The sequence below is a fragment of the Podarcis gaigeae genome (genome assembly GCF_964106915.1).
Source record: "Podarcis gaigeae genome assembly, chromosome: 5".
In the NCBI taxonomy this organism is placed as follows: domain Eukaryota; kingdom Metazoa; phylum Chordata; class Lepidosauria; order Squamata; family Lacertidae; genus Podarcis; species Podarcis gaigeae.
The window spans coordinates 21619797-21645062 of record NC_139681.1 but is presented as its reverse complement, the minus strand read 5'-3'; the positions used below and the strand labels follow the sequence as shown (position 1 = coordinate 21645062).

Here is a 25266-nt window from a genome sequence, read left to right as displayed (position 1 = left end):
GGTTAGTGGACTTACCTAGGCTCTTCACAAAGGAAACTACAAGTATCCCTTTACTTTGTGAGGAGAAGATTGCTGTTGAAAGGCACCTGCCCTCTTGTGTCTTCGGCAGTTGATTGCCTAGCAACACTGTTTCTATTCGACCCCCCAGGATTCCATAGTCAAGAGTCATAGAATCATACAGTTGGAAAGGACCATGAGGATCATCTAGGCTAGTCAACCCCCTGCAAGCAGGAGCTAAGAAGCAGGAGGTGGCTGAGTGCCAGGTGAGTTCTGCTATAGGACAAGTCGATGACAATGGAAACCTCTCCCTTACAAGAGGGAGAATAGTTTGTATACAGCACAAAGGGAAGGGTGTCTTTTATATACAAGGCAGATTGTGCAACAATAAGTCAGAGCACATGTGCCATCTTTCTTTGCCCCTACTAGAATTTTGGGAAGCCAACAGTCACTGGGGAAAGGATTCAGTCATTTCCAATAATTGACTGCTTGTCATAGGCTCAGGGGGATGTGGGTGGCGCTGTGGGTTAAACCACAGAGCCTAGGACTTGCTGATCAGAAGGTCGGCAGTTTGAATCCCCGCGGCAGGGTGAGCTCCCATTGCTCAGTCCCTGCTCCTGTCAACCTAGCAGTTCGAAAGCACATCAAAGTGCAAGTAGATAAATAGGTACGACGGGAAGGTAAACGGTGTTTCCGTGCGCTGCTCTGGTTTGCCAGAAGCGGCTTAATCATGCTGGCCACATGACCCCGAAGCTGTACATCGGCTCCCTCGGCCAATAAAGTGAGATGAGCACCACAACCCCAAAGTCGGTCACGACTGGACCTAATGGTCGGGGTCCCTTTACCTTTACATAGGGTCAGGACACAAAAGTGTGCCAGAGACTTTGGCTTAGTGACAGAACCTCTTCATACAGAATGTGTTTAACCTTCGTTGTTGGCTTTTAAGTGTGCAACTAAAATATAGTGCAAATGCAATGAACAGGTATTTGAGAACACCTGTGTCCTACTGGTGTATTCATTCAAGAGTCTGGATTAGCTATGAGTGGCTTCCTATTCAGCGTACAATTGGTGACAAATCCAGGTTACATTATGTGTGAAAGAGTTTCTTGTTACATTCGTAAAATGGTACTCAAAAACTCCCGTCATTGATTGTAGCGGGAACAAACTGGACTGAATCTACATCTCCAGAAAATGGATTTTAATTTCACAAGACAAGTTTTAAGCATCCAGTAGGTCAAAATCCTACATAAAAAGCTGAAGATCTCACATGCCACCAGGTGGACACAAAAAGTAAACTGATAAAGGTATATAGAAGTTGTATGTCAATGAGTCTTAATATTTTAAGCTACGCCTATCACAGGAGGAAGATTAAAAACCTGAGCCATAGACATATAGAATTCAGGGGCTAGAAGGCACCTTGCAATTAGTCCAGTCTATCATGCCGCACTACTTCAGGACCCAGCAATACTTGGTTATACTATTTAGCTATTAGTTGTATTGCCTAGGGGTGAGTCACCATGCACAGTACACGTGAGACAGATGCAATTTATCTGTAAAACTTTAACATATTAGTATTATACACTGAGGCATTCAGCCAGAGGCAGTATAGCACATGAGCAAAACTGACAGAGCAATGATCTACCACATAGCAAGCTAAGAAAACTAGCCACAAACCTTGCATGTGACTCCATCAAACGCAGAATCAGAGTTCTTCAGTGAACACACCTGCAGGGCAGAAATATAGTATGCCAATAAATCACTAATTAGTTAATCTACAAAAGAGACTAGCCCACAAAAAAGTAGTCGCTCGCCTGCCTACATATACAATAATATGAATACTTAAAGTAACTTTTGCAAAAGCATTTCTGCTTGGTCCCATGGAGCATAATCTGAGCTGTATCTACTCAGAAGTCAGTCCTATTGAATTCAGTTGGGCTTACTCTCAGGTAGGTGGTCCCAGGACTGCAGCCTTATACACCAGTTAATTTTTCAAGTGTTCATTCTGGGGAATGGCCATGCAAACAGGGCCTTGGTCTGGTCGGCTCCTGTGATGGTACTTGTCTTATACCTCTGAATCCCTGACCCTTTGGGTCAGGATAGGTACCCTGTGACCCATGTCCTAATTTTGTGGGTGGCAAAGAGGGCGAAAGGCAGGGAGAAGGGGTGTTCCCCCACCAGATTACCCTCAATAGGATGCAGCCCTCACCAGAGAAAAGGTTGCCTACCTGTTTCAGGCAATGGTGATTCAAGAAGAGGCATTTCTGGGATAAGCGTAGTCTGATTGCCTCTGGAAACCTGGCTTTGAGTGCTCTTTTTCTGTACTTCCACATCTAGTGGTCTCTGCTGTCAGAAAAGCCTTTCTTCTGCTTAGGCCTTCATCAAACTTTTGTTTCTGAGTAACCAGATAAGTGAGTTCTGGTGAGAAAGGAAGCTCTTACTAATAAGGATGAGATCATGGATTGAGTGCACCTGTGTTCTTTAGTGATGGCTGTGAGCTCAAGGTCAATTTGGCTGCCTGCTTGATTAACAGCAATTGTGGGTCTGTGAGAATGCACTTACTGAAGTCCTGGAAAGTTAAGTGTTAGCTGAGCTTCTATTGGTTGGGAAATTCTGATGCAGTTCTTAGGTCATTCTCTAGAACAGGGTTTCCTAAACTTGGGACTCCAGGTGTTTTGGGACAACAATTCCCACCACCCCTGACCATTGGGTCCTGCTAGCTAGAGATGATGGGAGTTGTAGTCCAACAACAGCTGAAAACCCAAATTTAGGAATCCCTACTCTAGAAGTATGAATTATCTGCAGGGACATCCAGTAAGGTCTGGGGGAACTCCTAAGCCAGGCTAGGGGACAACAGGGAGTACCGGCAGCTTATTATTTTTGCAAGGTCTGGTTGGTGGTGGACTCAGGTTGGATTTTTGTTGCTGCTTAGTCCAAACAAGATTCCTTACTTCCTGGGTTTGGGCAATCTTGGCATCTACCTCATAAAGTCTTTCCAAGGCTGTAGAAAGTGTCCTGCTCCTTTTCTTTTGATTTAACCTGATGGTAAGCAGCTTTGCTGCCCCTCCTTGTGTTTCAGACAAAACTCAAGAAAGGAATGGTACAACAGTATCTCCTGCCAACTTCCACGGCTGCAACCCCCATCCTTCCCCCCTGCCAACATGTAGCCTGTTTCTAACTTGTCATAGTATCACCTCTCACTTCCCTCTACAGCTCTCTACTTTGGGACAGCCTATAGTAACCTAATCAAATCGCTACTTTCCTTTTCCTTTAAAATGTTTCTTCCCTGGGAAAAAGAAAGCAACTCTATTGGTTCCTTCCTTATGAGAGCACTCTGATAACTAGACCATGACTGCAAGTTGCGTTCTTTCAGTAAATTTGCTAGTTTCTAGACTGCTACGCTGAACAGCTGTTTTTTTTGTCTAGGAGTCAGAATAGGAATCTTGTTCACTTAAGCAAAATCACCCTCAGTTATTCATGGTCCAGGAGGACTTATTCACAGAACACTTTGCCCTAAAAAGTGGAGTGAAAATAAAAGGAGCAGATTCAATCTGGCCAACTAAATCTGTAGAATGACCCTATTTAGGATACTACAGCTTTGACCAACTCCTCTATACTGTCTTCTCTGGGAAGTCATTGTTTCCCACTTATAGAAAGAGATGTGAATATATGCTTTCAATTGTCTTACTAGGTACGTCAGAACAAACCAGACAGGCTGTGTTGATGCTTCACAATTTGACAAAAAGAAAGGGGAATTTAAACACTGGGCATTTATTTGCTGATGAACAGTGACAGAAATGAGACAGTTTGATCCTTGCATACCATGCAATTTACTTTTGATTAACACTGAACAAACAGGGTCTTGTTCTATTTCTCAGTGAGTAGAGACAGGTCAAGACGCCTTCTCATAAAAGCTGTAATTAATCCCACAATAAAACACAGCATGGGTGATAAGAGTTCTTCCCTAGGAAAAGCTTTTTTTAAAGAGTGTTTGCTTGGAGTTGCATTTGTTAAAGGAAACTGAATTCACTTAGGAATCCTAATCTCTCTCATAGGAGATTAACAATTCACAACATATCCAGCTGTGAAACCAAAAGGACAGGTATGAGCAACACCAAAAAAATGCACAGCAAATACAAGGTAAAGCATTACAATTTTACTTCCATGGAAGCAGATTGCGGGCCTTTGGTAGCTGACACAAAAAGCTCCCCACGATAATCAGGTTTGCTCTACACATTCAATGCTGGACTCTGAGAACTGCTGAACAGTCAAGATCAAACTTATGTATTATGTAGGCTGCTATGTCCTCAACCCTATAATTAGTCTTTGTGAAGTTATTACTTAGACACCCTTCATTAAAACTATTCTGGGTGGTGTGCAAATGTGTAAATAAAATTCACTCCACCACAGAAATAACAGTTTTAAAACAGAAAACAAAAGAAAATCCAAAAAAACCCTAAGTGGAATAAAATATTATTCCCAAAAATACAATATATTCTTTAAATTTCCCTTACTTTGGTATAGTGAAGGGAACACCAAGTACCCCACAAGCAGAATAATAAGCTTGTGAATATGGCCAACTTCACAGGACCTACAAAGTGGCCTGGGACAGATATTCTGACTGTAGACAACTGGTTAAATCCAGATTAACTGTGGAATCAGTTTGGGTGCCCTGGGATATTTTACACTTGTTATTCTCAACTTCCCTCTTGCTAAATGCTGCACAGCAAAGGAAGGGAAGGTTCAAAAGCAGTTTATGACACAGCATGAGGGTGAGGGGTGGGGGTGGGGGGTCAGCCAAGCAAAAGTCAAATCCCACCAGGCTATTGCAAATCCCATACATGAGCCTAAATATGGATCCTTGTCAAAGGGATCAAACAGCAAGCTATGTGGGAGTTCTGCAGTTGGCTCTCCCAATGTTTTTCTTTTTTCCTGAAAAAAAAGTTAGGTGCATACATTAGCCCCACATCAATTCATCAGTGCAAGAACCCCCTCCCCCATGGCTCCCAAACTATTAGCTGCAAGGAAGACATACAGAGACAATAACATGGCCTGGATGTTTTCTGCTGCAGGGACCGCTGCCCCTATTGTAGAATTTTCAATTTGGGCTTACTGCCCAAGATTCTCAGTGCAGATTCTATGCTGAAAAGCCACCTCCTCCATTATTTTACTAACATCATTTGTTCTGGAGCAAACATGTTATTGGTCTGATCCAGCTGGTCTCTTATGTCCTTAAAGTAGTTCATCTTCCGTCTTCTGTCTTGCTGGCAATTTTCCCAGATACTGAATCACAAGGCAGTTCTTTAAACGATTAAAGAATCTGGTGTTGGGAAAATTCTTCTACGGATTGGCACTTGTATGACTGAAAGTTCATTTGGTTGGGCATTTCTTATTCCACTACCAAAATGACACACTGAACATTACAAAACGTGAAATTAAAAGCAAAGAAAGTGTATTGCTATTACGCTGATGAAAGGTTGTTGGAATGTGGGGGCAATTCCTGGAAAACAAAACCAGGAACTCACAGCATTGATATAGCTCTTTACCTTTGTCTATAAAGACAGATATGGTATCAGCCTGTGAAGGTACAGAAGAATGAAATCAGTTCAGCTATAGCAGGAGCAAGGTGTAGATAGTTAACCAATAAGGGTGGCTTCCCAACTCCATCTTCAATCCATTATTCTTCTTTATTTGAAATAGGCAGGAAAAACAGCGCCTATATCAGGTGCCACTTTGATTTTTAAAAACAAACAAACCCTGTTGTGACTGTTCTTTGCAGCTTCCCTGATTTCTCATGCAACTGGATTTCTATGCATACGATTCCTCACAGAAAATATGCCATCATCTTCAATCTACAGCCATAACTTGCATCTTTGGAAGTACACAATATTTGCTTTCTTTTTTGCTGGCCACACTACACTATATGCATTCACAACACACTTTAGGGCTGTACCACATTGCTTCATGACCTCAAAACAAGAAACCAGTCCTATATTAAAACACAGTAGTATTCAATTTAATTATAAAGAGAAGACAACAGCAAGCCAACTTGCATTACATTCTCTCCACTTCAGACAAGTTACATTGTTCTTCACAATGTTATAAAGGCAAATTACATGTTTTTAAAAAAGATCAGTGTCCAGAACTATTTTCAAACAGTACATAGTCTTTCAGAGCTAAAAGCCGTATTATTTTCATTGCCCACAAATTCAATTGGCACAATGCTCCCAGTGTTCCTGTCGCAGACCCCATTCGAAACGGATAAGAGACTGCACAAAAGCACAGCTCTGCTTTTCTGCAACTCTTGTTCGTTTCAATGGGGCCTAAGCAGGAGACATTATTGTGCCCAGTGCCAAAAGTAAAATAAAACAGCCCCAAGTTCACAAGCGATTGCCGTCTTTTCTCCTGTCCCCTCTCCCAAGTGACAGAGACTTCAACACTCACCTGAAGAACAAAGGATATCAGAAGTGTAATAATGAGGCAGTGAAATTAACTGCTTATGTTCAAGACAGCATTTCTTTCTACATCCCAAAACATGCAAAAAAAAGGTATTTGGCCAGTAGCTAGAATAAGCACACAGCATACAAGCTCAATTCATTTACAATCCAATAAAGAACAGCAATGCAATATTATTGTAAACTGTTCAACGTCCTTTCTTTTAAATACCTTAAATACATATTTTTGCAACTTGATTTATGCACCTGATGGTTAATAAGGCGAATTCAGTGATTCTGGCTGCACAACATACCATGGTGGGTTTTTTTGCATATAATTCTCCACGGGCTTTTGCCTCAGGGCTTTATTCTTCCCACGGAATGCGTACGTACTTATAGTGTCCCTTTCTAAAAAAACTACAGTGAAGCAAGCAGCACAGAATAATGATAGGCAGTGGAGAAGGCAGTTTTTCATTCACTGTGACTCTTATTCCCACATAATGCAAATCTGAAAAATGAAAATGTTAAAAGAAAGATCTAGATGCAGAAAAGTTAATATACTCTGTTCTTGTTCCCTTGCCCACAACCCCCCATGCAGTTAGACATGTTAAAAGCAAACTGAAATGCTTCCTTTCGCTCAAGTGCCTGATCTGGTGCAATGTGTAGGTAACAGCTGGCCAGAGAAATAGATCTTTGAAATCATCTTCAGCAAGAGAGAGGCACTGCGTTGTTTTTTTTAGCTGAGTTGTAATTAAGGCTTCAGAATGATGCTGGTTCATAGCAGCTCAAGAGTCTTAGGATTGCACTGAGGATCATTTTAACCTATTGCTTCACTGTTAGTCCTGTACGCCTGCTTACGCAGGTGGGTCTCAATCTCCTCTCTGAACACCAGCATCCCAAGGTGAGAGTGAGAGGCCTCATTCATGGCTTTAGACTGGATACACATGCGATATTGCTCCGGAGTCAGTTCATCGGCACAATGCTTCTCATGCCAGAGATGGAAGAGGCCAGGGACTGGGGTCCTGGCCACAATTAGATCGCCATGCAAGTACTTTCGATAAAGGTGGACATCTTCTCCACCCCAGCCTTTGACTTCCAAGTCAAACCCCCCTGCAATAAATCAAAGACAGAAATCAGAAATGCCGTAATCAAATTACTTCACAAGCCGAGGTGTAGAGAAGATACATTCCTTTTCAAGATCCTATATCTCCAAGCAAGATAAACCAGCAGGACTCACAAGGTTAAAAGATAATTGAAAGTAGAGATCTCAAGTTGCAAGGTAGGTAATAAAGGGCAAGTCCTTGTTTGATGGGCGCACAACCCCAGAGTCTGTCAAGACTAGCCCGTACGGGCAGGGGTACCTTTACCTTTACCTTTACCTTGTTTGAAGAGCTTCAGATTCTAATCACCTAGGAGTCAACAAAATTTTATGTATGTAATCACTAACAGAGAAGGGGAACCTGTTTAACAAAGATGATCACATCTTATATTTTAGTTGGAATTATTCAACTGTTGTCCTCAGTTGTGAACAGCTTCCAGAACCTAGATCCATCAGAAATCATGAAAAATCTGCACAATGAGTGCAGCCATCTTGCTGCTAATTCTTTAGCAGTTACAGTGGTACCTCGGGTTACATATGCTTCAGGTTACAGACTCCGCTAACCCAGAAATAGTGCTTCAAGTTAAGAACTTTGCTTCAGGATGGGAACAGAAGTCATGCTCCGGTGGCGCAGCAGCAGCAGGAGCCCCCATTAGCTAAAGTGGTGCTTCAGGTTAAGAACAGTTTCAGGTTAAGAACGGACCTCCAGAACGAATTAAGTACTTAACCCGAGGTACCACTGTATTCGACATTTTTAAAACATGAAGATGGCAAAAAATGAAGTCCGAGAACTCTTGTAACTGAAAGGTAGGTGAAAGCAAAAAATGGGGAACCCATAATCCTCCAAAGTTTGTTCAACTCCAGTTCCCACCAACATCAGCCAATGGTAGGGGATTAAGGGAATGGAGTCCAACAATCTCTTGAGGTCCACATATTCCCCATTCCTGATATAAGCTAACAATTGCCTATAAGCTCTGCAAGAAAGCTATAGCTACACACATGCTAGGACTCAGGTCCTGATGTCATATAAAATCTTATTCCTGAAAGGGAGGAATTCGTTTCCAGATTCATTAAGGGACTCCTTGGCAGGTTTTGAATAAACATTCACAAACTTTTTATTGATAATAATCAGCTAAACAGTTTGAGGATCTATACAACTTTGTAACATGCAGAAAACAGAAGTCTCAGAGAAACCAAAGACTGTAACTGAGGGAAGTCGGGGGGGCGGGGGGGGTTGTGTGGGAGGCTGGGGGAGGGAGGAAAATGGGGGGGACGACAAGGATGATATATTTTTGGATAATATGTCTTGTTTTAATTTTGAATAAAAAACCTTTTTTTAAAAAAACAGATCCATTAAGGGAAGCTACGAACACACACACATTTGTGCATTTTTTACAAGAAAGCACTGCCATTTATACACACACTTTCCCATTCAACAATCTCCTCTACTCTCAACTGCAGTTAAAGCAAGCCATAAAGCAAAGAAATATTAGTCATTGCAATTTATCATTTATTTTATTTATTAAAAGCATTAAAAGAATAAAATTCAGTATTAAACACAATACTTCACAAAGAACAGAAGTAGCATAAAATGCACCCTTTCTGGCAGAAAAATACTAAAATAATTAGCACAGGTGTACAACAAAATGCAAGTAATAAACTGAGAAGTCCAGATTATAGAAAAACATGAACTGTTTAAAAGCAAAAAAATGTATAATATGGACACGGCAAAAGAGCAATTCCTTGTCAGCAATAGTCAAATTTTGTAATAAAAAGTTTCCTTTAAAAATCAGCAAGAGTTAGTTTAGGCCCCAAAGCCAAACAACAATCAGTGGGAACACACAAAATTACTAAGACTGATGAATTCTATAGCAAAAGTGGTTATTCCTTTCTCTTTTTCTTTGGAATTGTTTCTGATCTCCCTACCCAAACTCTTGTTCCACTGAATTGGCTTTATTTGTCTCCTCCAGTTATCCCTTCCCTAGCAATTGTTCTTCTTCTTTAGATAACCTAATCCTATGGCACTATGAACATACTCGTCTTTCATGGACAGGGAACAAAAAAATCTAGAAGCTGGAGCAGAGTCACACATACTTAGGCTTGGGGTGCCCATGGACAAACAGGAAGTAAACAGTAATTTGCCTTAATTACAAATATGAAGAGAGGCAAGACAAAAAAAAATGGGTGCAGTGCTACTGCATTTTTTAAAAGCAGCATTAATATTGTACAGTAACTAAAATAAGACATAAAGCTATTACACAATATCAAAACTCAGTTAAGCCACAAGGTGGTGCCAACATATATAGACAAAACTAAGCTGTGAGGCTTGTGCTAGCTTTTTAAATGCTCAAGTAAGAAACCGCATGGGTGAATAACACACATTTTTTTCCTACAAAGTTCAAGAACCATGATTTAATTAAGTATGCCCTGGGTGTCTTTAGACTGAAAGGCCGGACAGAAATAATGTAAAGTAATAGTTTCCTGGAAGAAATCATTTCTCTTCCTTAGTGAGAGCAAGAGTCACTTGAGCTGGGTATTGGTGCAGAATATCCAGCAAGAAGCAACATCCCCATGTCAATAGTAAACAGAGGATATCTGGCAAAATCCAAGACAAAAATCATAAAGCAAAGCATCTTACCGACAGCCAGGAAATCTGTTCGATACTGACAAGTCATTCCAAAACCAAAATCCCTCCAAAAACCAGAATCCTTTTTGTGCACCTACAATTATAAAAGTATGCATATTTAGGCATTTTGAGAAGAAACAGGATCTGAAATTAATTATCCCAGTAAACAATTCACTCACCACCCACTAGGGATGGGGGAGAATTTCAATTCGATTTGCATTTAAAGGTACCTAATTGGCAGTTTCCAAAACAATCTGAGAACCGAAGCACAGCTGTCCTTCGAATTTTGCAGTTGTCTAGCCAAGTAGCATGTACAAAAATGCATACGAGAGGGTAAAGGGTCCATAAAAATGCATGTGTTAGTGAAATCATACAAAAATTTGCAGTGCCAAGAGGCAGTTGAAACAACGGCATCAAGGCAAAACTAGGCATAACAGGCAACACGAGTTTATTTCCAAAAATGGCATGTAGACTACCTGCTTCTCTATAACAAAACACGGTCATAATGTGCCCTGAATGTGTTTTCGCTGGGATTTCCATGTTCGTTGTCCCATCAAGTTCAAGTTGAAGTGAGACTAAGGAAGCGATCCTAGCTCGCCCCGTCCACAGCCTGGCTTCATGAAGAAGCAGCGGCAGAACGACTGCAACGCCAGCTTGGAGCTGGTGCACTGGTTGGGCCCAGGTCACACCTGATGCAGCAGCAGGGATAACACAGGATTTAATGGATCCTGGGTTGGCTCAGCCCCACAAAGCTCAGTTTGAAGGCTTTATGCTTCTGGGATGCTGCTGGCGGCACTTCCATAGGCACATTTGGCAGGCAGAAGTCGGTGCAAAGTAATCAAATCACCCTGTGTAAAGAAACACACACCGCAATTCCTCATCTTCTATCTCCTTGGTCTTCTATGAACTCCCTGTGTGATCCCCAGCTTTAGCAGGCTTCCTTGACCACATAGGCCTTCAGCTGTGGAGGCTCCCAGCTTTACACGCAGCATGAATAGGACGTTAGCCTACCTTGTACTCCAGCCAGTGTGCTACACATTACACAGTAACAGATTTCCAGTTTTGCCCTCATCTAATGTTTCTCAGTTTTCTTCTTTAATGAAGCAAACACCATGTATCATTAGGAAAATGCCATTTTATTTTTCCGCAAATGGTGTGGTAGAATTGTTCACCTTTGACCACTGACTCTCTGATACTTTTTTTAAAAAAAACTGAACACAAAACTCTGCAAGCTTTGCAAGATGTTTATATGCATCATTCATAGATGCTGCTGAATTATTGTCATTTTTACTGAAGGGTATGGGGTAAACTGGAGTACAGGATCAGGTTTAAGGTGCTGGTTTTAACCTTTAAGGCCCTATACAGCCTAGGACCCTCATACCTACGGGACCGCCTCTCCTGGTAGGTCCCACGGAGGACCTTACAGTCTTCAAATAAAAACATCTTGGAGATCCCAGGCCACAGGGAGGTTAGGTCGGCCTCAACCAGAGCCAGGGCTCTTTTGGCCGTGGCCCCAATCTACTGGAACGCTCTAGGGCCCTGTGGGACTTGACATCTTTCTGCAAGGCCTGCAAGACAGAGCAGTTCCGGCAGGCCTTTGGCCAAGGCACAGTCTGACCCCCTCTCTCTTTCTGTAATCCCCATAGAACTCTAGCCCAATGGTTGCCATTAATTTGATTCTGAATTGATTTTAGAATGTATTTTAATTAATTGTGTGATTTTTTGTACACTGTGCTATTTTTACTTGTTAGCCGCTCTGAGCTCGGCTTTGGCCAGGGAGGGCAAGATACAAATAAAATTTTATGATGATGATGATGAAGAAGATGATGATGAAGATGAAGAGGATGACTGGCATTAGCACCAGTCTATATGTGGATAAAGCTATAATTTTCCTTCTCCATTTTTTATCTTTAGGTTAAACGGATGAATAGTTGGGAATTTAGGAAGCTTTTTGGACTATGGAACATTTAAGGAGTATGCAATTTAAGGCTTACTAGTATCTGTTTGGTTAATTATTTTTATTTCCAAATTCTTCTAAGTTAATTGCTCTTGAGTAAATTGCTGAAATCTTTATTTCACATTTGAATTTCCCCTACCTAGCATTTAATGATTTACATGCTCCTTGGCATGTAAATGAATGTGCTCATTTACACATTTGTTTTATGTTTCAGTGAGTGTTGAATTCATAAGTTTTCATCATCCCATGCAGTGTTTTAAATATTTCAAATTTCTTTTTTCTTTTGATCTGACTCTTGTCCTCTCTGCTTAATGGAGAAGGCTCAGCAGAGCTAAATTTAAAGGACCTACTTTCCACGATAAACAGTTCTTCCATCAAACACTGCATTGAAGCTGCTACGGTTAATATGGAGAACAAGGTTTTTAAGCTTCTTTAAACTCCAGTCACTTACCAACTGCTGCTCCACAGGGGGTGGCACATCTTGATTAGCATAGACAATGGCAGGATTATAAAGGCTGAATACCACAGGATAGAAAACTTTCTTCCCTACAGAGACAGGAGAGATTCGTTATTTCTTATGGGACATCTTTGGGCAGAAAAAAGCAGCTGCACGTTTCCTCTATTTTTTTTTATTAAACAGTAATCCATCTAAAAGCAAAAGAAAAGAAAAAAGTCTGCCTCTTAAGACTTTTGCTCAAAAAACTCATGTTATGCATCAATCACAGCACAAAGGCGGAATGGAACCAAGCATGCACAGCCAAATATTATATTTGGGTCTGGAACGAGAGCATCAAATAACCTGAGGAGTTAAAAGCAAGAGTGTTCAAAATTATTCCTGACTGGAGGAGATCGTTCTGATGAAGGTAACTATAAATAAAACTTTCGAAAAGGGTCATGAAAGGCACATGACTCCTAACCTCAACATCCCTCCAAAATAAAAGGTATAGTTTTGCCATTGCTGTAAATTTTGGCCCAATTCCAGATGTGGCTCTTGCCAAGGGTGTTGGATAGTGATTAGAATGTCACATCTTGGGGAGACCAAGATTTAATTCTTTTATCACGTAGGATCTAATGAAGAGGTGCCAGTGCCAGTTTAAAAATGCACAGTGGAGTTGTCCCCTGCCTGTGGGGGTGCTGGGCAAGAGAAGATAGGTGACAGGAACATGGAAAACTGCTTAATCCAAGTGAGAACATTGGTCCATCTAGCTCATAACTGTTTACGTGAGTGGCAGCAGCTTTCTGGTTTCGGACAGGAGACATTCCAGTGCTAATGGAAGATGCTGTGAGTTGAACTTGGGGGTCTTCTGCATGCAGCGCCGAATGCTCTACCAGGTGGTCTATGCCACTCCACTATTTGAAGCTCAGTTCCCATCTTTGTTTTATACTCAAGTTTCCAGTCCCTAACAAATTATCTGCCCACACCTATCCCAGTGTTATGCTTTTCATGGTGGCCAGTGGGAACTATGCATGTGATGCATACAGACAACATTCCTATTAGGATCTGCTAGGTGGAGGAATCCTGCCTCTGAGCCATTTCATTCCATTTAACTATCATGGATGATAGCAGACACTTCTATGGGAAGAGCACTGAGAAGCAGTATTGAGTAGAGCTGCTGGGACTTGCAGCCCTCCCACTTTCCAGAAGCCTTGGCTGCCTCTGCTGACTTTAGGAACCTAGTGTGAACATACCTGGCTCAGCATTCAAGCGGCAGCTATTTAAGAACTCGGCTGTGAAATAAATATCAACATCGCAGAAGAACATCAAGACCTCGCCTTTTTCCCAGGCTCTGGCACCCACATCTAGTCCCCGACCACGATTGAATTCCTCATTCAAAGAAACCAGGGTGTAATTATGAAAGTTAGCCTCTCTAAGGAAAGGAAAAAAGAGGGGTGGGGACATAGAGAAAGAGTGATGTTAAAATGTTCAGTTCATGACACGTCAGCTTCAGCTAGGGAAACTGTGTTTCATATACAGCCTGGGCTCTATCTCTTTTATGGAATAGGTTTTGCACTTATGGATGCTGCCAATTGGGACATGTTTCTGTTGGATTCTGTCAGAAGCAAGGGAAACCAGGTGACAAATTAAAGTGTTATCTGTAGTGGCACTTGAACTCTAGAACTCTTGATGCCTTCTTTGCAAGTCAATACATTTTTATCTTTAGTTTCTATATTCTGCTCCAGGTAAAAAGAGTTTCTCCCAGATATGAGACAGAAATATATAGGATCAAGATGGTAGCAAGATTTCACTTCTACCACTAAATTAAATAGTTTCAAGAAAAACTTGAAACACCTTGCCTGCAATAAGTTTGTTGTAAATTACTGCTCCCCCACCAAAAAAGCCCCCATTTACCAATGTAGATGTATTTTGAACACAGAACCATAATCACATATGGAAGTCTCTGAACGCTTATCAGCATCCTCTATTTTGTCATTTAAAATCTCCTACTGGCATAGGATATTTTTATGCTTTAGAAAAAAAATGCCACATCAGCAAATCTTAGAGCTACCAAGGATTTTTGTTCAAAAAAGCTATCTAACAGTTACATGAATTCAGTGAATATAGAGAACAAAGATGTCCCCAATACAGTTATTGTGAACTGTTTCCCCCAGAAATGCCAACCTGGCCTCAACACTACCAGCAGTGACATCTTTTTAGAAACTGCTTAGAGACTGCTCTGGTATTAAGCAGTATACAGCTATATGAAATAAAGAAACAGCTGTTTTGGGAAGCTTTTGGTAACGGCTGATTCTATTATTTCTGCTGCTGCTGAGTTTGGGGTCTTTTTTCCCTCTTGTTGTTGCTTTTTTAAACAAAGGCTGTTTATTCTTATGTGAGGTTTTTGCATTGATTTGTGTTTGTTGTGGTTTGTTGCAATGTGTTTTCTTGTAAAGGAACAGTAGAATATTGATTTCGCTAAAAAATAAATTCAGAAAAATAAAAACTTTGCTACTCACTCACTAAAATGCAAAGTGATAACATTGCATGGGCTTCTCTGAAGGTTTTCTACTCACCCCAGACAGTTATCAAAACCCTTTGCCTTATCTGGGGGAAGCATTATACCAGCACCTCATTAAGACATATTTAAACAGCTAATTGCTGCTTTGTTTTTTACATAATAAGAAGTTTGAACTTTTTCAACTCACCTAGCAACTGATTCTAAGATGCTCTTGACGTCAGAAAGACCCTCATGTCCAAAATATACAACTGTGAGGTGAATCCGCTTGTCCTGGTTAATGCACACTTCCCTGGAGAAGCAAAACAAGTATTTGGTATTGCAATAGCTTAACAAGGGGTTTTGTAATTTAAAATAGCAAATATCGCATACTGGATTTGTTCTATTTACAAATATATTTACCTATTGCATCCTAGAAAGCAATCCGACCAAATTATTCACTAAGTCACTGCACTGTCGGGAATACCAGGCTTATAGGGGTGATGTCCATTATAAATGAATGACAAACGGCTGCAGTTCATTCATTCTTTGTGCCTTCTTCCCATTACTGCTTCTTGAGATGTGGCTAGTGTTTAATCCTTTCCACATCAGGTACCAAATACTCCAGCAATCTATGGTCACATTTTGCACACTACCCTATATTTCAGAGGCAAAAAAGCATCTCAGATTTTAAATTGAGAAGATGCTTCTCCAAACTGGAACTACCAGTGTTCTACAATACCACTAAGCGTTATAGCTGATTGGAAGATTCACTGCATTTGCCTTCTACTGTAGGAAAATGACTACATAGGATTGGTATAGGGCCTAGTTTCTGAAGCACTTACCTGAAGTTTTGCATGAACTGTGCAAAAACCTCCGTCCTTCCAGCAAGGGGAACAATAATGTTTATTATTGACCTGGAGATGTCAACAGTTTCACTCTTCACTTTCATTAGGGGCCCAAATGGACGAAACAGTGTGACATGCCTGTACTCCATATCATCTGCCTTCTTGTAGAACAGTTCATATTGTGTCCCTTTGTCTCTCTCAGTACGGTAATAACCTTAGGAACAATTTACAGGAGGAACTGATTCAGTCACAGACTTTAAACTCAGTGACAAATTCCACTGCTTCAGGAATTACTATACATTGTGAGGAGAGTGTCAATATTCAGGATGGTGCTCAGCCAGGTACATTATTATGTAGAAAAACAAACAAACTCAGCTGTCAAGATTGAAAATGTGAAAGGAACTCCAGAGCACAATCTTCTCATATATAAAACCCAGATTCAACCCCTCGTAATTCCACTTAAAGTATTTCAAGTACCAAGATGAGGAAAGGACCTTAGCCAAATGCTAGACAAGCTGCTGCGAGTCACAGCAGATGGAACAATGATCTGATTCTACAAGGCAGTTCCTTAACTATTTCTGCAACAAGAGCACCAACCCGTGTGTCTCCTAGTCTCAAAATGCTAGCCAAGTTGTAAATTGCACTCTTGCAGGGAGAGGGGGCAGAGAGAGAGAGAGAGAGAGAGAGAGAGAGAGAGAGCCGTAACCAATGTTCAAAATGAAAATCACTCCTGCCTTCATTATCTATTGTAGAATTTTATTGACAGATTAAGATGCTTAGTAGGTCAAGTCCTACACTAAGCAGCAGATGACTTGGCTTGACTGTGTTAAGCTGCGACTGATCCTTCTTCAAGAAGATCAATACTTTAAAATCAGCTGGCTGACTTTCATAGAACAAATTTGTACTCATTTAAGTCTAACCTGCTTCTTGGCAACATCAGGCTCTCAAGAAAGCTTTCATTATAATTACTGCCAAATACAGTTTTTATAAAAGTATCCGTTAGCAATTGAAACGACCATTCCCAATTTCTCTTTGAAAAAGAAAAAAGATGCTACTTCTTTAGGCTTATCAAAGGCTAAGTGTACATAATTCATCCAAGGTTTTTGGGAGGAGAGGGAGAAGCAGAAGTTGCAAAGGAACAAGTACTAGAAAGCATTATCATTTTTTCCCTCTAAATAGTTCCCGTATCCTTAATGTAATCTGCGAGCATTTAGAAGTCCTGAACTAAAGGATGACAAATTTGGCAAGCACTGACAATAAACTTGTATTGTCTCCAAAGAGCAAATATGCATTACAGAAACCAAATAGTAGGAAACTATTTCCATAGCTGGACTCAAAAATGCCCATTGCAGGAGGTAAATAATTTTCTCTCCATCAGTTTCCTTGATAGAAAATGAACTGTGGTAGATCTAATCAAAACAAACACTACTGTCATTTGCAGAAATTTTTATAAATGCTGCTCAAAGAGAAAATTTTGAGTCAAATATTTGCTTAACTGGAAAGGATCAAAAGGGTAAGTTTAAGGGAATAGTTTTTCATAGAGCTGTGCAAAAACAGCCTCTCTAAAATCTATATCGTATTTATCAGCGGCGAAGTTGGATGACAGTTTTGCCAAATATTTTCCAGAAAACTACTGGAAGGAAAAAGGTTTTGTTTTACTTTAGTTATTTAGTTATTTAGTTATTTAGTTATTTAATACAACCCTGCATCCGCAGAGTTCAGTGCAGTTCACAAATTAAAAATACAAGATAAAAACACAAAATACACAATAAAAGCAAGAAGGGGAAAAAACCTAATAAGAATAATGCTAGGTCAGGTCAATGGCCCATTCAGTCCAGCATCCTGTTCTTACAGTGCCTGTGGGAAACACGCAAGCAGTCAATATGCACACATTCTCCAAGGCCTGTTGAAGATTATTGCATATTGACCAGGAAATGTGCACTATTCCCTCTTCATGGAAGCATTATATGCACATTCTCCATGAAGCCAAGTGAATGTGCGCAATGCCTAGCTGTCATGCACATTAAATGTTTGACCAGGCTAGGAAAATTTGCTTTCGAAATATATCATAATATATCGCCAGCTAAAACTTGTGATATCCCAATATATTATGATGTTGGAAAGGAGGCAGGGAAGTAGGAGGCAGTTGCCAGCCATGCAGATGATCGGCGTCACTGTACACAGCTCCTGCTGCTTCCTGGCAACAAGGCCAGAGCGGGCAGCGTTGTTCTGAGTGGAGCACTTCAGCCAGGGCACCGCGTGACACTGCAAATGCAAACACGGGGATTCCTGCTCCAAAATTCTGGAATCGCTCTTGCGATTTTAACTTTAAACAGGTTTCCAGGCAATGTATCAATACATCGCCCAGGCCTACTGCTCAACTTACATTCCACTTAACACCCCTCCACACACACACAATTTCTAGTTAATAGTAAACATATAACAGTAATGTGGCCAACACTATACAGTGGTACCTCTGGATACGAACAGGATCCATTCTGGATCCCCGTTTGCATCCTGAAGCGAACACAACCCATGCCTGCGCATTGCAATTCGCCGCTTCTGCACATGCACGTGACATCATTTTGACTGCGCATGTGCAAGCGTCGAAACCCGGAAGTAACGCGTTCCGTTACTTCCGGATCACCGCGGAGCGCAACCCGAAAGCACTCAACCTGAAGCATATTTAACCCAAGGTATGACTGTACAACATTAATAATTAAAAACCCCAAAGGAGTAAGAATAAAGACAACACCTGTCTTTCTGTACTGATAGTTTGAAAGTGTTAAGATACCTGAAGGCTGCAATACTATATAAGTATCCCCTGGACTAAGTCCCACAGAAGTCCAACACACAGCTGTCAAGTAAATATGCATAGCATAGGGTTGAAGGTGGGGAGAAACACCAAAAATTTGCTAAGATTGTCAGAAGATTATAATTCTCTATGAGCAAACAGAGTTATCATGCATAGCTGCTAGAGAATTAATCACCAGTCCTACGTAGATTTTTACAGATCCCATCAAGATTAATGATGTCAAAGCTCTGCTCAGCTACTCAGTCCACTGAGGACTAGGTCACCATGCCCCTACCAAAAATAATTTAAGAGTCTGAAAATAGGCTGCATTCAGACCTCTTAACAGACGTTTCTGAAAAAATAACTTCTATCTCTTGGTTTTATGCTGAAATGGCATTTGTGAAGAAAAATCCAGAAACTGCTATGTTGCAAACTACCTTTCAAAACTACATCCCATCTCCAATGTCTGAGCTTGCAGTTTGGCAAAGCTCATGATTTACTGACATCACCTGAACCGGGGTTCATCTTAAGAGTCCGTTATGTGTTCCTTTCACTAACAGACTCAAATCAGCTATTCTAACAGTATGAAGACTTTGTTTCTGCTCCTAATCTTTCTTAGAAACTTATAAGCCTGCCCCAAACACAAATAACTTGTGCAATTGCTAAGACCGCCTAATTAAAAATGGCCACAATTTACCTCCACAATGTATGCTCGGTTCTGCTGCAATATACTATGCTAATTCATTCACTGACATTTAAGGAATATTAATTTTTCTACATAATCTGAATGGACAAATTTTAAATGTGTATATCCAGTTTCCTACAGAATATGTACAATGCCATCAATGTGCATGTGCTTACGGTTGTAGGAAGGTGAGACAGGCGGGCATTGTGCACATGTTTGGGAGAGCCATCTCAGGCAGCCTTTCATTGTGGGAGCTGTTAGGGTGTGAAACCTAAGACGCTGGCAAGTTAGCAATGTCATGTGACTTTAAGTAGTCAAGCTCGTTAAGTTGTTAAGTTGCTCAGTATATAAAGAGTGTTTGTTTTCTCTGCCTGCGGGGCGTGAAGCAAAAATGTCTGAAAGCTCCGGAGGTGTTTCTGTTATCTGTCTGCAATAAACCTGTCTTTGGAAAGACAGGCTTCCCTGTGTTGTTATTTCTTTGCTGCTGAGACTCTGAAGCCTGTACTGCAACAAGAATCTCTGCACTGGACTTAATTAATACTCTGCAAAGAGAACTGTTGCTGGTTGCGCAGCGGAAGCATTTACTGGACCAGTACACAGACTCTCTTAGGTTATGGCTCCTTCTACGTTTCTACAGCTGTATTGTGTGCAGAGAAAGTGAAAGCAGCTTTCGGATGAGAGAAGACCGGCTTGGTCGTAAATCCAGCTCTTAAAGGAACTGAGAGGCTGCAGAAAGTTGAGAGAGCTGCGTAAGTGAAGATTTACAGCTTCATTAGCTGCAAAAGGCTAGCCTGACCTCCCGTTGTGTTTTTGTTTTGTTAATAAAAACAGAGGACGGTGGTAGGTTGCTAGTGAAGAGACGGAGGGAAAAAAGTTTAAAAGGCTTCAGAGGAGGCTGGAGGCGTCTGAAAAGTGAGTAAAACAAATCCCAAGGGGAAAGAGAAGCAAGGGCACACAGAGGGAGTAGCAGCAGACCCCAAGAATGGCAGTGGAAAATTTCCAGGTTCCCTTTACAAAGTTGAACTCTGCTAATTACGTGCAGTGGTCTAAGAGGGCTCAAGTCTGGTTGGAAGCCAAAGAAGTGTGGGCTGACTATGTCCAGAGGCGAAAGCCGTTTGTGGCTGTTGCAGCAGATGCCACAGCAGAGCAAGAGGCTGCTGCACATGCTCAGAACAGGGAACATGATAAAATGGACACTAAAGCTAGATGCATGTTGATGGTATCGATAGACGATTCCCAATTACCTCATGTGGAAAATTTAAGTTCTGCATTTGAAATTTGGGAAGCTCTTAGGCGAATTCACCATAGAGCCACGCCCGGAGAGAAGGTGAACATTATACGTGCTTTGTATGAGTTGAAACTGAAGCCAGGGGATAGTGTGGTTGAACACACGTCACAGATGACTGAGTATTTCAACCAACTGTCATCTCTAGGTGTGAATTTTCCTGAAAATATTAAAGTTTATACTCTGCTTAGCAGCCTGCATGCAGGGTTTGAAAACTTAGTACTAACTTTACAAGTTTTGCCAGAGGAGCAGCTGAATATGAATTATGTGACTGGTAGATTGTGTGAGCAAGAATATCAACATCATCGAAAACGTATTGATAATTCAAATACCCCAAGGGTTGGATGTTCAGATAATTCCCAGCGTGGGGGAACTAGCAGGCAGAGCTGTAAGGAAGCCTCACAAGTGTCTGCTATGGCCAGCAAGTCATGTTTTCGATGTGGCAGCAGGTTTCATTTGATAGCAAAGTGTCCTGAAAAGCAACAGGAATTTCAACAGTCCAAGGTCAGTTTCCGGAGCTACAGGGGAAGACGACGTGAGAGCTACAAGAATCAACGATCCAGAGGGGGAGCAGGTGCTGATAAGGGACTATCTGCAATGGCAGCACAACAGAGTCCTAAAAGGAGCCAACAAACCTTGAAGTGGATAATTGACAGTGGAGCCAGTCACAGTTTAGTTCCAGCGACATCTAGTGGCAGCTTGAAGAACTGCAAGACATTGCCAGTTGCAAAAACTGTGACTATAGCAGACAATAGTAAACGAGAAATGAGCCTTAAAGGCACAATTTATGTTAATTGTTTGCAAACTAACCTTCCTGTTTTTGTTCTTCCAGGAATGAAGAATGGACTTTTGAGTGTGTCATGCCTGGTAAAAAGTGGTTTTAAGGTTGAGTTTGAAAATGATGTATGCACCATTTCGAAACAGGGGAAGGAGCTAGTTAAAATTCCCTGTGAAGATGGGCTTTTTGTTTTGGATGAAGAGCAGTTAGCAGCAGGTAGATGTTCAACAGGTGAAGCGCAAGCTAAGTGTGTAAATAAGGCTCCTCATACAGGTTGTGCACATCTACTACACAGAAGGTTAGCTCATATATGCTTTAAGTATGTAAGCAAGATGCCAGATTTAGCTGAGGAGTGTAACATTAAACCCTGTCCAAATTTTCTGGATTGTTGTGCTTGTAAACATGCTAAGGTTAAGACATGTAACTATCCTAGATCTGACAGAGTAAGCAAGAAACCCTTTGAACTTGTGCACACAGACGTGTGTGGCCCTATGCCAGTCAAATCGCTTGGAGGTGCGAGATTTATGCAAATTTTGGTGGATGATTTTTCAAGGGCTAGTTGGGTTTTCTTTCTGAAAGAAAAATCGCAAGCAGCTTCCATCCTGATGGATTGGATTGAAGAAGTCGAATGTAAATTTGACACCAGGGTGCGTAAAATACAATCAGATCGTGGTGGGGAATATGTGAACCACACGCTGGAGACGTGGTTAAAAAGGAAAGGTATAGTTCATAGACTTACCAATCCCTATTCACCACAGGAGAATGCAGTTGCTGAAAGAAAATTTCGAACATTACAGGAAGCCATTGCTGCTTTGCTGTTTGATTCTGGACTTCCACAGCGGTTTTGGGCTGAGGCTGCACTGTATGCGAATTATACTTTTAACAGAGTGTACAATAGCACAGTAGGCAACACTCCTTACTTCATGCTATTTGGAAAAAAACCAAAAATTGATCATCTAAGAGTTTTTGGATGTCGTGCTTATGTGCTGGTGCCTAGGGCACAACGTAGGAAAGGCGATCCTAGATCTAAAGAAATGCTTTTCTGTGGTTATCAAGCAAACACAAAAGGTTGGAGATTTGTGAATGTAGAAGGCAATCAAACGAAAATCACAATAAGCAGAAGTGCGGAATTTTGTGAACAGGATGGTTGGAATAAAATTCATGGAAATCCTGACATACTATTTGACGTGGTGAACAGTAACAATGAAACTCAGGCCCCAGGACAGGTATTAGTTCCAGAACAGGCTGAGGAATTTGAGTCTGAGGACAAGGGTGATAAATCGTTTAGTTCACCCAAGTCTGTAAAGTCAGAATCTTCTAGCTCTAAAAGTTCACCTGTACAGCAAGAGAGACCTGTAAAGTCAGAATCTTCTAGCTCTAAAAGTTCACCTGTACAGCAAGAGAGTGTAAAGTCAGAATCAGAAAGTTCTTCAACTACTAGTGACAAACAGGTGACGACTAGTGATTCTGGGTCAGAGGGGGAAACTGAAGGAACATCACAGGAACTGTTAAGGCGTTCCAAGCGTGCCAACAAAGGTATACCTCCTGAAAGGTACCAAGCTATTAGTGTTTGGGCTTGTTTGGCAAATTGCGAACCTGAAAGTTTTGAGGAGGTTGAGCAATTACCCCAGGAGGAGGCCAGTAGGTGGCGTGAGGCCATGCAAAAAGAATTGAATTCTATGAAAGAACTGGGTGTGTTTTCCATCACTAAACTGCCAGAAGGTACCAAGGCAGTAAGTTGTAGGTGGGTGTACAGGATAAAGACAACAGCGATGGGGAAACCAGAGTACAAAGCAAGGCTTGTAGCTCGAGGTTTTACGCAAAGAGAGGGGTTACATTATTCTGAAGTCTATGCGCCCACTTCAAGGAGTGAAACCCTACGGGCACTATTAGCAGTTGCTGCTCAGAAAGGGTTCAAAGTGAATCAATTTGATGTCTCTACAGCTTATCTTCATTCAGACTTGGCTGAAGAGCTCTATATGGAGCTACCGCCAGGGTTGAAAGTTGGTAAATCAAATCAAGTATGGAAACTACATAAATCTATTTATGGACTCAAGCAATCTGCTCATAATTGGAATGAGTGTTTGAATGACGTTTTGGTAGGCATTGGTTTTAGCAGGAGCAAGGCTGACAATTGCTTATATTTCAGAGGTTCAGGAGATGCTCAAGAATCTTTGCTTGTTTATGTAGATGACCTGATTTATACTTCAAAGACACAAGAACAAGTAAAAAAACTAGCCAAAGAGTTAAATAAACACTTCAAAGTTAAGAATCTTGGTGATGTAAAGGTCTATCTTGGTGTTCAGATAGATAGGACCAAAAATGGCAGTTTTCTACTGAATCAAAAAGGCAAGATATTGCAAATGTTGAAAAAGTTTGGCATGACAGAGTGTGCAGGTGTTAGAACACCAATGGAAATGGGTTTTGTAAAAGACAATGAGTTCAAGGATAGTGCTGAATTCAAGAGTGCTGAAATCTTTCAGTCAGCACTGGGAAGCTTACTTCATCTTTCGCAATGGAGTAGACCAGATATTGCTTACGCTGTTAACTTACTCAGCAGAGAAGCTTCAAAACCTAGTGTAAATGCATGGAAAGGAATTCAAAGAGTGTTAAGATATTTACAATACACCAAAGATTTTTGCCTTGAATTATCTGCTGAAGGACAAGCACAGATTACTTGTTGGGCAGATAGTGATTGGGGAAATTTAAAGGATAGAAAATCAGTGTCTGGCTGTGTAATAAAATTTGGTAACTCTCTGATTGGGTGGAGATCCAAGAAACAGAACCTGATTGCTTTGTCGTCAACGGAAGCTGAGTTCTGTGCCTTATCTGAGTTATGTAGAGATCTAGAATTTTACAAATGCTTGGCACAAGAGATGTATGAAAAGGCCATCACCCCAATCACTGTATGGGGTGATAATCAACCATGTCTTAAGTTAGCACAAAATGGGCAGTTTAAAGGTCGTACAAAACATTTGGATATCCGCTTTCAAAATGTTTGTCAAACGGTAAAAGCAGGAATTGTTAAATTAAATTACTGTCCCAGTCATGAAAATCAAGCTGATGGTTTTACAAAACCGCTTGGGTTTCAGCGGCATGAAAACTTTTGTGAAGAAATGGGTATGAAGTAATTTTGTTTTTGTATTGCCAGCGAGAGGGGGTGTTAGGGTGTGAAACCTAAGACGCTGGCAAGTTAGCAATGTCATGTGACTTTAAGTAGTCAAGCTCGTTAAGTTGTTAAGTTGCTCAGTATATAAAGAGTGTTTGTTTTCTCTGCCTGCGGGGCGTGAAGCAAAAATGTCTGAAAGCTCCGGAGGTGTTTCTGTTATCTGTCTGCAATAAACCTGTCTTTGGAAAGACAGGCTTCCCTGTGTTGTTATTTCTTTGCTGCTGAGACTCTGAAGCCTGTACTGCAACAAGAATCTCTGCACTGGACTTAATTAATACTCTGCAAAGAGAACTGTTGCTGGTTGCGCAGCGGAAGCATTTACTGGACCAGTACACAGACTCTCTTAGCAGAAACTGCTATGTTGCAAACTACCTTTCAAAACTACATCCCATCTCCAATGTCTGAGCTTGCAGTTTGGCAAAGCTCATGATTTACTGACATCACCTGAACCGGGGTTCATCTTAAGAGTCCGTTATGTGTTCCTTTCACTAACAGACTCAAATCAGCTATTCTAACAGTATGAAGACTTTGTTTCTGCTCCTAATCTTTCTTAGAAACTTATAAGCCTGCCCCAAACACAAATAACTTGTGCAATTGCTAAGACCGCCTAATTAAAAATGGCCACAATTTACCTCCACAATGTATGCTCGGTTCTGCTGCAATA

The 25266-nt window shown here is 41.1% G+C and overlaps 1 protein-coding gene across 2 annotated transcripts in view; it reads right to left on the bottom strand.

Moving 5' to 3' along the window:
* Positions 1-5988: 5988 nt before the first annotated feature.
* Positions 5989-25266, bottom strand: part of CSGALNACT2 (chondroitin sulfate N-acetylgalactosaminyltransferase 2) — a 46497-nt gene continuing 27219 nt past the window's right edge. For both annotated transcript variants that reach the window (XM_083740459.1, XM_083740460.1), the window contains 6 exons: positions 15889-16105; positions 15255-15356; positions 13800-13978; positions 12562-12656; positions 10166-10247; positions 5989-7538 (listed from right to left, as the gene is read on the bottom strand). In XM_083740459.1, coding sequence (XP_083596585.1) covers positions 7246-7538; positions 10166-10247; positions 12562-12656; positions 13800-13978; positions 15255-15356; positions 15889-16105 — 968 coding nt within the window. In that variant the 3' untranslated portion in view covers positions 5989-7245. The remainder of the gene's footprint in view (positions 7539-10165; positions 10248-12561; positions 12657-13799; positions 13979-15254; positions 15357-15888; positions 16106-25266) is intronic.